The sequence below is a fragment of the Crocuta crocuta genome, unplaced genomic scaffold (assembly GCF_008692635.1).
Source record: "Crocuta crocuta isolate KB4526 unplaced genomic scaffold, BGI_CrCroc_1.0 scaffold334, whole genome shotgun sequence".
Taxonomy (NCBI): domain Eukaryota; kingdom Metazoa; phylum Chordata; class Mammalia; order Carnivora; family Hyaenidae; genus Crocuta; species Crocuta crocuta.
The window spans coordinates 2,152,989-2,164,523 of NW_027533260.1; the positions used below are offsets into that span (position 1 = coordinate 2,152,989).

Below are 11,535 nucleotides of genomic sequence, written 5' to 3' on the forward strand. Positions count from 1 at the left end.
GGGGGGGGGGGGTAGGGGGGGGGGGGTCTGGAGGAGGGCCAGGGAGAAGAAACAGTGAGGCTCGCTGGGAAGCTGAGCCTGCCAAGTGAGAGGTGAAGCAACAAGCCCAAGGTCAGGACTTGAGGGACACTCACATGAAACCCAAGAAGGAGAAGCAAGAAGAAGAGGCATGAGAAATGTCTGTGTGATTTATCCACATGGAGGGTCCGTGGTGACAGCTGTTTCAGAGGCCAGAGTGACCACTTGGCAGGGGCAGTCTGACCCCACCAGACCCTGGCCCAAACCCTCTCATGGCTCCTAACTCGTTCAAGGCAAAACAACTTCCAGTGGGACCCCAATGCCCCAGGCTTCTTGTCCCTGCAAGGTCTGGTCCTGTTTCTTCTCTGCCCTCACTTCTCACCCTCTCCTCTTACTCACTCGCTCCAGCCACTGGCCTCCTTCCTGATCCCCAGACACGCCCGGCCTGGAATGTTCTCTTTCCCAGTCACCCAGCCCCAACCCGGTTACACTCAAATCTCTGCTCCAGTGTCATTTCCAGCAGCCTTCCCCAGCTCCCCCATCCCCCGAGAACATCACCGTCTAGAATGCCTGGATCCTCTTTACTGAAACCATTTTTCTTTTTTTTTAATGGATTTATGATTTTTAAAAATTTTTAAATCTTTATTTATTTTTGAGAGAGAGAGAGAGAGAGAGAGAGTGAGTGAGTGGGGGAAGAATTCAAAGCAGGCTCCAGGCTCTCTGAGTTGTTAGCACAGAGCCCAACATGGGGCTCAAACCCACGAACGGCGAGATCACGACCTGAGCCAAAGTTGGACGCTTAACTGACTGAGCCACCCAGGCGCCCCTGAAACTGTTTTTCCTAACTGCCTTTATGGCCAAACAGCCTTACACTGACAACTTCTCATAGTGTTGTGTATCCTGTTACATAATATGCTTATCCGATGGATGGACTCCCCCCCACCCCCCAGCTAGACCTGAAGCTCCCATGAAGAGACACATTTTTGTTTACTCTGTTCACTGCTCGGACCTCATTCATGGCACATAGTAGGTGCTCAATAAATATCTGCAGAAAGGGGCCAAGGAAGCTAAATGGGAAGAGACTAAAGGAAGAGAGAGCGGACAATCACCGCAGAGTCTTCCTAGAACTTCTACAAACACAAGAAAGGAGACAGCACCAGCTTCTAGCACATGGAGGGTCACCGCTCTCAGGACAAGCAAGAGGGTTAGTTCTGAGGCCTCCTGGGCTGAGCAAAGCCTTCAGGGTAGCCAGGCATGGGTCACACACACCCCTGCCCTAGAAGGGCTCCCGGTTGAGTGGGGTGAAGGAAGGCAGACCCAGAACCGTAACGACCCTTGGCAAGGAAATGACTCCCATAAACGGGTAGAGTTCCGTTCCCCCCATTTCCCAGGCTTAGAAAATTCAGAGCTGTCCGTCCCTGTTCACTGCATTATTCACAATAAAGTGGAAGCGATCCAAATGTCCACCAGCTAGTGTGTGGATAAATAAAATGGGGTCTGTCCATGCAGTGGAATATTGTTCAGCCACAAACAGGAACAAAATCCTGACAATCTACATGGAGGAACCTCAAAGCGTGGCACTAAGTGAAAGACGTCAATCACCAAAGCCTACACGTTGTAGGATTCCACTTGTAATATCTGGGATAGGCCAATCCACAGACATAGTAAGTAACTGGTCACTTAGGACTGGGGTGGGGGGCAGGGGGAAGGGAGAAATGGGAGTGGTAACCAAAGGGTACAGGGTTTCTTTTTGGGGGTATTGTAAGTGTTCTAAAATTGATCACCAAGATGGATGGATAACTATGACTGTACCAGAAACCACTGAATTATACGTTTCAAATATTGCATGTTAATTAGTTAAGTCTGTAACCCTTTTAAGAAAAAGGAAAACTGAGTGCCAAGGCAAGAAAGACCTGCAAATTTGGGCCTTTGTGAAGTCTCCTCCCTTGTGGCACCTTCACGACCTGCCTTTAACTGCTCCCACCTGGCCTGATTTGGCATGGCACTGCCCAGTTTATTAAAAAAAAAAAAAAAAAAAAAGACTACATTTCCCAGCCTCCCTTGCAGCTAGGTGTGGTCATGTGATGGAGTTCTGGCCAATGGGACAGGAGAATCAGGATGCAGGCCACTCCTAGATCTGGCACTTTGAGAGAGGTGTGACCATTCACGCCCTGGTCCTTGAGTCTTTTACTACTGGCAGGACCTCAGCTCTGGGGCTGCCGGGCTGCCTCTGACCCTGTGCTGGAGGACAGCACATTGTGGGAAGGCAGAGTGACAAGAGGAAAGGAAACTGGGACCCTTGTGAAGCGCTTCTGATTTTCCAAGAGATTCTCACCTACATCAGGGCTTTGATGGCAAGAGGAATTCTCTCTCGGGTGATGGCGTGTATGCTCAGTCTCTGTTAAAACGCTACCCCTGCCCTATACCTGAAAGGGTACGTGGCCTCAGGCGAGTCACATCAACTCTTGGTGCCTTGGGTCCCTCACCTTTAAAACGAAAATTCTAGGGGCGCCTGAGTGGCTTAGTCGGTTAAGCGTCCGACTTTCGCTTAGGTCATGATCTCGTGGTTTGTGGGTTCGAGCCCCGCGTCGGGCTCTGTGCTGACTGCCAGCTCAGAGCCTGGAGCCTGTTTCGGATTCTATGTCTCCCTCTCTCTATGACCCTCCCCTGCTCACGCTGTCTCTCTCTCTCTCCTAGAAATAAATAAAACATTTAAAAAAAAAAAGCCAATTCAACATGGGAAAAAAGTATTTAAAAAATAAATAAATAAAAATAAATAAAACCAAAATTCTATAGGCTCCACCTCTCAAGATTTATGTAAAGATACAACAAATCAATGTGTAAAATGTTTAACAACAAGGGCCTGGCACTTGGTAAGCACTCAATTAAAAGGTAGCTGGTGTGTGTGTGTGTGTGTGTGTGTGTGTGTGTGTGTGTGTGTGTACGTGTATATATATTTTGTTGCTGTTACTGTCACCACAAACCAGACATCATTCTAAGCAATGGGCTTCACCTTGGGTGCTTTACTATAGGGAGCACCCTCCTATATGTTTTATCTGTCATTAATCCATTTGCTAAGTGAAGACACTCGGGCCTAAAGAGGTGACTTAAGTCCCACAAGTCACAGGGAAAACCACCACCTCTGGGCCTCCAGTAGAGACACTGGTCCCCATCGTCCTCCGCCCTCAGAACCCACCTACGTTTTTTTTTTAAGATTTTATTTTTAGGGGCACCTGGGTGGCTTAGGTCAGTGAAGCATCTGACTTCGATTCAGCTCATGATCTCACGGCTCGTGGGTTCGAGCCCCACATCAGGCTCTCTGCTGTCAGCATTGAGCCCGCTTTGGATCTTCCGTCTCCCTCTGTCTCTGCCCGTGCCCCACTAGCTCTCGCTCTCTCTCAAATGTAAATTTAAAAAATAATAAAAATGAAAATAAGTAAGGATTTTATTCTTAAATGATCTCTACATGCAACGTAGAGGGCTCGAACTTACCACCTCAAGATCAAGAGTCACACGCTCCACTGACTAAGCCAGCCGGATGCCCCATAACATTTCAGTTCTAAGACCAATCATCGTAGCATTGAACAACAGGCCTGAGGCTTCACTGGCCACACCCCAGCTCAGGGGCCAGGGGGTGGGGGACGGGGACACCACACCCCAGCCCTGCCATGTGACACACTCCTGGTGCCTCAATCTCCTCTTCTGTGCATGAGGACAATAACGTATCTACTTTGTGGCACTGCTGCGAAATTAAACAAGTGCACTCCTGTACAGAACTTAAGGGAGACCGTCATCCCAGTCAGAGGCCACATGACTGACACACATTGCTATTATTTCAATTACTGTCACGGTCTCGCTGATACTAGCCGGCACCTTCCGGACAGCGATCCCCCGCGCCTCCTTCCGCCCCCGATTCCCTTCCTCTTGCCTTCCCACCCGCCCCGAGGCTGCCAAGGGGCTCACCGTCCTCGCTGGGTGCTCCCGGGGAGGACTCGGAGTCTGAGGAGCTGCCTGGTGGACCCCCACCCGCCGAGGCATTTCCTGCCGCCTCCTTCAGCCACTTCTTCCTCTTCTTGGGGGGCGGCTCGGCCTTGACCTTGGTGGGCCGGGCCTTGGGCAGCCGGGAGGTGGCGGGCTGGCCCGCGGTGAGGCTCCGCTCAGGCCGGGTCTGCCGCCCACCCGCGCTCCGCTCGCCCCGCAGTGGCCGCTCCCCACGCGACCCCCGATCCTTCTCCTTCTCCTTCTCCTTCTCCACAGGCCGAGGTGGGGATGGCTTCTCAGGGGCGGGAGGCTCGGGCACAGGTGTCTCAGGCGTCTGCTCTGGGGGCTTCTCACATACGGTCTTATCAGGGGTCTCCGGCTTCGGGGGTGGTGCTGGGGCCTTGGGAGGAGGTGCAGAACTGGCCCCAGAGGGCGCAGGGCCCTTGGCCTGCCCGGAGCGCCTGGAAGGGAACGCGGAAGGGACTGTATGCAGTCAGCAGCCCCTAAGAGACCCAAATTCTCCTCCTGAAATCCCCCTGCCTCGCCGGCAGCTCTAAGCACAGAACCGGCTTCCCATCTTGCCGTCTCTCCCCTCTCCGAGTCTCTCCTCCCCCAACCCCCGCCACCCCAGGCCAGAGTCTCTTTCTAGCTCTCCGGGTCTCTGTCCCCCACCCTGTGTCCACTCTCCCTGACTCTGCCTCTTCTCTTGAATGTTCCATCCCCATGCCTGTCGACCCTGCCCAGCATCTGCCCTCCCCTCCCCTCCCGGGGTACCTGACGGGCACTGGGGGCCGATGCCAGGGTTTCCGAGCACAGACCCGCACATAATCCTTCTTGTTGACGTTTTCCAGGAACTTTACATACAGGCGCTGATACCGGTTTTTTGCGTCCCCAAAATACCCCAAATACTAGGGACAGAGAGAGAGGCAAAGGAGGAATGCCTTCATCCACCCCAGCCAGGCAGCCCAATGCCAAGGCTCCCACCCCGCCCGGGACCCGGACACAGGAACCATCAGACACGGAGCCTCCCCGCCAGACATGAATCACAGCCACGCATGAAGAGGACCCTAGCTTCCAGAACGCCCCCCCCTCTGCCCCGGGGCTCCCTGAGCCCTCACTGCCCCCCGCAGGCTTACATTACTGGTGGCACAAAACTGCCGCTGCCCGTCCTTGATCTCCGGAGTGAATTTCTGCAGCAGCGCCTTCTGCACTCGCCAGATGGGTGGGGGCTCGCGGCCCGTCTGCAGTGCCAGCTGAGGAGGGGTGCAGTGAGGCCCGCAAGGTCAGCCCTCTCTCCTGTCCTTCCTGCCCCCCCAATTCCTGGCCCAATGTCCTCCTCCCTCTATACGCGCTTAGAGAAAAGGGACTGTGGTCGACGAGCCATCAACAAACACTGAAAACCAGATGTCTTGTGGCCGAGTGGCACTGCCAGCCCTGGGGAGGCAGTGTAGACGTGCCCTCCTGCAGCTTCACCCCAGCACTCGGTCAGCCCGCTCACTGGTTCTCGGGCTACAAAGCTGCGGTTACGCAAACGTCACGGTGGGATGGTATCAGCCTCCATCGTGACTTAAAGGAATGTCGGGTCCTGAGCGCCCACCCACCATTTGTCAGATACCATGCTGGACCCCGGGTACAGCAATGAAGGAGACTGACGCCTTTTGTGGGGTCTTGGTTACAGAGGTGACAAAGACAGGCAAGGAAATGAACGAAAGAGGGCGCGGTCGAGGCTTGTGGCAAGAACAGACAGGTGACAGTTTACCCGAGACCGTGTGTTTCATCAGCCGATCCACGACAGGGCAAGATGCGGTGAGGGTAAGGCTCCCCCTTCTCCACGCCCTCAACACACTCAGATAACCTCCCCACAACTCCAAGACTCGTGTGAGCCTCCGCTGGGGCGCTGGAGACTGAAGGGTGTGGGTCAGACCCAGTAGCTAATCCGGGGGAGCAAGGGCAGTGGCAGGAAAGCCAGACATGGCACAAAAAAATGACAGCACGAGTAATACACATGTTAACGGCAGACCCCGGCCACCGCGGACGCCAAAACAAGGACCTCAAGTGTAATCTGAATCCAAGAACGCTTTCTGGAAGAGGGGATACCTAAATGAGTCCCGGATGGACAATGTCTTCCGTGAGGGGGAGCTGAGCAATGACACAGGACAGCATGTGTGTCTAGAAGAAACCAACTGACAGATTCTGTAAGAATATGGGAGGCGCCCGGGCGGCTCAGTCAGTTGAATGTCTGACTTCAGCTCAGGTCATGATCTCGTGGCTCGTGGGTTCGAGCCCCGCGTCGGGCTCTGTGCTGACAGCTCGGAGCCTGGAGCCTGCTTTGGATTCTGTGTCTCCCTCTCTCTCTGCCCCTCCCCTCCTCACGAAAATAAATAAACATTAAAAGAAAAGACAAGAATACAGATAATACGGGAAATGTGCACTGGGTATTCTGACAACGCAGAGAGGCATGAAAGGTGGTCCCTGCATGTAGCTCCCAGCCCTTCCTCTTGGTGACCTTGGGAAGCCAAGTCAGAGGCCCAAGGATTGAAAAGTTCCATTCTGGGGCGCCTGGGTGGCTCAGTCAGTTAAGCGTCTGACTTCAGCTCAGGTCACGATCTCGCGTTTCGTGGGTTTGAGCCCTGTGTCAGGCTCTGTGCTGACAGCTCAGAGCCTGGAGCCTGCTTCAGATTCTGTGTCTCCCTCTCTCTCTCACCCTCCCCTGCTCACGCTGCCTCTCTCTCAGAAATAAATAAAATATTAAAAAAAAAAGTTCCATTCAGACCACATCCCGCTCTGCTCCAAACCCCTGCAGTGCCCCCACTAGGGATACCTTCTCCCTTTCCACATGAATAGGATATTCCCGTTCCAGTTCTCAGAAGGCCTTGAGAAAGCCATCAGGGCATCCTGCCCACCCGGGGGACACTGCCCCCTCCTAGGTCTCCTCCTACTACCTAATCTGCCTCCTCTGAGTTGACTGGTTCTCTAGCTGGACGCAGGGCCCCTGGCTCACCACGTCCCAAGGAAGCTTGGTGTCGTTCCCAAAACCACTCTGCGTCCCTGCCACCATCATGCCCAACCCCTGGCATCATCCTTGCCTGCTCCAACCAGGCCTGTCAGTCCCCAGGCTGTCTTTCCCGCCTCTCCTCATGTCAGTCATGTCACTAACCACACCCCCTTCTCCTTATTAGGGAAGCTAACCGGCCCAAAGCCCCTGCCCCTGCCCAACAAAAGCCACGGCCGATTGGAGGACATGTAACCAGGCAGCCAATCAACAAGCAAATCACTAACCCCATCCTGGCCCCAAATGCTGAGCTGGACCAATCAGATTCTCTTCTGGGAATCTCAACTCTTGAGAAGCAGAGACAAGGGGCAGTAAGCAGCAGGATGACAATGAGCTAGAAACACCTAGCAGGGTGGTAATGAGAAAGCTTTATGGTCTATTAACAGGGAATCAAGGGCACAGGACTGATGGCAGAGACTGTCATCAGGCCTGGACACCTCCCCAGCCACCTCCCGGCTGGACAGTGGCTGCCAGAAAACCCAAAGTGGATTCTCAAGCAGGCGCTCACTGGTCTCTCCCCAGCATAACCCGGCACCTGCTCACCTTCCCAGCCTCGGCACTCACTTCCAGCCACTCAACCCTTTTGAGTCACAAGTTCAATTTTTGCTCACGACACGAGCTTTGCACCCTGGACCCTCCCCCTCGACCCCCCTTCCCCATACTTTTCTCTGCCCAACAAACTCTCACATGCTCAGAGTCTACATCCTGCTAAATCTCCCACATAATCCCCAAGAACTGGGAGTTAATATTTTCACTCCCATTTTATAGATAGAGAAGCTGAGGCACAGAGCAGGGCTAGCCCTGTGCTATCTAATTCAGCTGCCCATGAATATGAATACATTCCACTCCACTCCACTCCACATGTGTGAAATACACTGGGTATCAAAGACTCGATATGCGAAGAATGTAAAACATCTCAGTAGCTTTTTCTATGTTGATTACATACTGAAATGATTGTTTTAAATAAACCGTGTTACAGAAAATACACGCCTGTGGCTAATCTTGACTAAGGTTTTTTTTTTTTTTTTTAAGAAGGCTCCATGCCTAGCATGGGACTTGAACTCACAACCCTGAGATCAAGAGTCAAGTGCTTTGGACCACTGGGTGGCTTAGTTGGTTAACTGTTCAACTCGTAGTTTCAGCTCAGGTCATGATCTTGCAGTTTGTGAGTTCAAGCCCCACATGGGTTCCATGCTGACAGCGCGGAGCCTGCTTGGGATTCTCTCTCTCTCTGTCCCTCTCCAGCTTGAGCTCTCTCTTTCTCTTAAAATAAATAAAAATCATGTACTCTAATTACTGACCCAGCCAGGCTCCCCTACCTTTTTTTATTAGCATGGATACAAGAAAGCTTATTAATTTTATTTTATTTATTCATTTTTTTTTTAATTTTTTAAACGTTTTTATTTATTTCTGAGAGAGATAGACAGTGTGAGAAGGGGAAGGTCAGAAAGAGAGGGAGACACAGAATCCGAAACAGGCTCCAGGCACTGAGCTGGCNATTTTAACGCTTTTTGAGAGAGAGGGAGACAGAGCACGAGTGGGGGAGAACAGTCAGAGAGGGAGACACAGAATCTGAAGGAGGCTCCAGGCACTGAGCTGGCAGCACAGAGCCCAATGCGGGGCTCAAACTCACAAACCGTGAAATCATGACCTGAGCTGAAGTCAGACGCTTAACCAACTGAGCCACCCAGGCGCCCCTGGAAACAAGAAAGTTTACGATGATATTTCTATTGGACTAACACTATTCTCGAACAAACGATAACCTGCTGCCCATTGGTTCCCAATTTTTAAAGGACGGTATGCAAAACAAAACAAGAATATATAGCAGAAACCCTGTGGCCTGCAAAGCCCAAAATACTTAGTCGCTGGCCCTTCACGGAAAAAGTTTCCCAAGCTCCGCACTAGCTTTGCCCAAGTTCACTGAGATGAGTAACAGAAGCCAAAGTTTTAGGACACCTACTGCAGGCCACCCACGTTTCCATAACCCCCAGACAAGCTTTACCTAAGGGAGGAAACGGAGGGTCAGGAAGGGTTAACACCAGCCCTGCCCAGCAGTGGCTGAGGTTGATGCCAGTCAGGTGAGCGCCAGAGCCGGGCTCAGTAATGAAGCCGCCAGCCCGCCCTGACTCCAAGCACACAAACAAGTCTCCGGGTGAGTGGTTCAGTCCTGGGGCTGTGTGTCCCCCATTGTCATGCACACTCGTGTTGTATTTTAAGCATCTGAGTCCTTGCCCGGCTGCGTGCCAGCTGGGAGGCGGTGTCAGATGGCCGTGGCTCCAATCCCAGCTCGGCACCCACCAGCCGAATGAGTCCCTCTCTCTGAATGTGAACTTCCTCATCTGTAAAAACTCTGTTATTCTGGCCCAGTGCAGGGCGCACAGTAGTGTACGCCACTGTCACTGTCACTGTCTGACAGAATGTACAGAGAAAGGCTGAATCTGGTATTGAGAGCCCAGGTTCCTGGGGCCAACTGAGCTGGGGCGGGTCCCAAACCGTGAAGGTCTAGGAAGGCTACTTGACCATGCTGAGCCTCAGTTTCCTTCCCTGTAAAATGGGGATAGTAATCCCTATAGTGAAGGATGATTATAAACATAAAACTTGGAGACAGACAATGGTGACAGTTACACGACGACACGAATGTACTTAATGCCACCGAACGGTACACTTAAAAACCGAATGACAAATGTCATGGTGTGCACGGGCTACCACAATTAACAAAAAAAGATCAAACTAAATTTGGTGGGGGCCCACGGGTAGCTCAGTGGGTTAAGCATCTTTCTTTCTTTTTTTCCAGAGAGAGGAAAAGAGAAGAGGGCTCAAGTGAGCAGGGGGCAGAGAGAGAGAGAGAAAAGGGGGGGGCTCACCCAGTGTGGGACTTGAACTCACGAACTATGAGATCATGACCTGAGCTTAAGTCAGATGCTCAGTGACTGAGCCACCCAGGCGCCCCCGCAGCTGACTCTTGATTTCCGCTCAGGTCATGATCCACAGTTTGTGAGATCAAGCCCCTTGTCGGGCTCTGTGTTGACATCATGGAGTCTGCTTAAGATTCTCTCCACCTCCCCTCCCCGTCCCTGCCCCTCCCCCCAACATGCTCTCTTATAATAAACAGGTAAACTTAAAAAAAAAATTAAGACGTAAAAATCCCATTAAGTCATATCACAAAGCACGTGAGGTGAGAAAGCATGACATTAGTAATTAACCTTATAGTTAACTCACCCCGCAACATCTCCATCTGAAGCAACAACACCAGACATGAAATTAAACATGGTAACATATATCAAGGGCCACACGTGTTCCCGGCCGCAGTCAATACACAGTCGACAGTGACTAATATGAAGAAAGACCTTAGTCTACGGTGTCACCGTCAAGGTAACAACGGGCTCACTGACCTACCAAGCACCAGCTCAGCCTCATGTTCTGGGAGACGCTCCGCAAGAGCGTAGGCAGTCACCTCCCCTCGTCAAGCGCCTATGCCATTACTCCTCTGACCCAAACCTATCTGTCCACTGAACCAAGTATGGCAGAGATCGGCCAATGCTTTCTGTAATGGAGCAGATAAGAAAGATTCTTGGCTTTGTGGGCCGGCTGGCCCACAACCATCTCACTCTGCCACTGCATGGGGCCAGCAGCCCTAGAGGAACTGTAAATGCCTGCGCATGGCTGTGTGCCAATAAAACTTTATTCAGGAAAAGGGTTAGTGGACTACATTCAGCCCATAGAGGCCACTGTTTACTAACCTTGGGAGTAGTGTAACTGGAAGTAGATGCCCATCTGCATCAAGTGCTTAAGATGTGGTCTGGGGCACCCGGGTGGCTCAGTCGGTTAAGCGTCCGACTCCCACTCAGGTCATGATCTCACGGTTCGTGGGTTCGAGCCCCGTGTCGGGCTCTGTGCTGACAGCCNTGGCTGCTAAATTAACAGATCATGTAGTGTGGGTGCCTATTCATAGGGATATTTGTCAATTGCTCACATTTCCACCAATATGGCATAATCGCCAAGTACTCAGCCTCTCTGCTCCTGCCACGGCATTAGAAGCTTCGCTGAGACCAGGACCTGCCTCCTGGAACCCCAGCACCCAAAATACTCACAATAAATGGTTAACAGTCGCTCCCATTTACAGGACGCGCGCGCGCACACACATGCACACCGCCCCCACATCTCAGAGCCCCGCGTGTCCTCCGCACTTTCTGGCCCCCTCAGCTTGTGACTTCGGGGCCTGTCCTCTAGCAGGCACGCCACAGCTGCTGAGGGACCAAACCCCCGGGCCCGGTGTGCGGAAGCAAGCGATGCCCTACGCCGGGGACTCACCTTGAGGGAAGGGATGTCCTCGGCGCGGATGACGAACTCGTCCCGCTCCCGGAAGATGCCCTCCCCGCCGCTCTCGCCGGCTTCCTCGTCTGTCTCCCCGCACACGGCCGCCGTCTCTTGCTTCTTGGCCAAGTGCAGGGGCCGGGCGTCCGGAGGCTCGGGCTCCTCGGGGG

At 52.7% G+C, this 11,535-nt stretch overlaps 1 protein-coding gene across 1 annotated transcript in view; it reads right to left on the reverse strand.

Moving 5' to 3' along the window:
* The window catches only part of PRR12 (proline rich 12), a 24,664-nt gene that overhangs the window by 3,631 nt on the left and 9,498 nt on the right, over nt 1–11,535 (reverse strand). Inside the window, 4 exon segments of the mRNA XM_077747202.1 lie at nt 3,982–4,460; nt 4,774–4,907; nt 5,136–5,252; nt 11,363–11,535. The exon segment at nt 11,363–11,535 is cut by the window's right edge and continues 5 nt beyond it. Coding sequence (XP_077603328.1) covers nt 3,982–4,460; nt 4,774–4,907; nt 5,136–5,252; nt 11,363–11,535 — 903 coding nt within the window.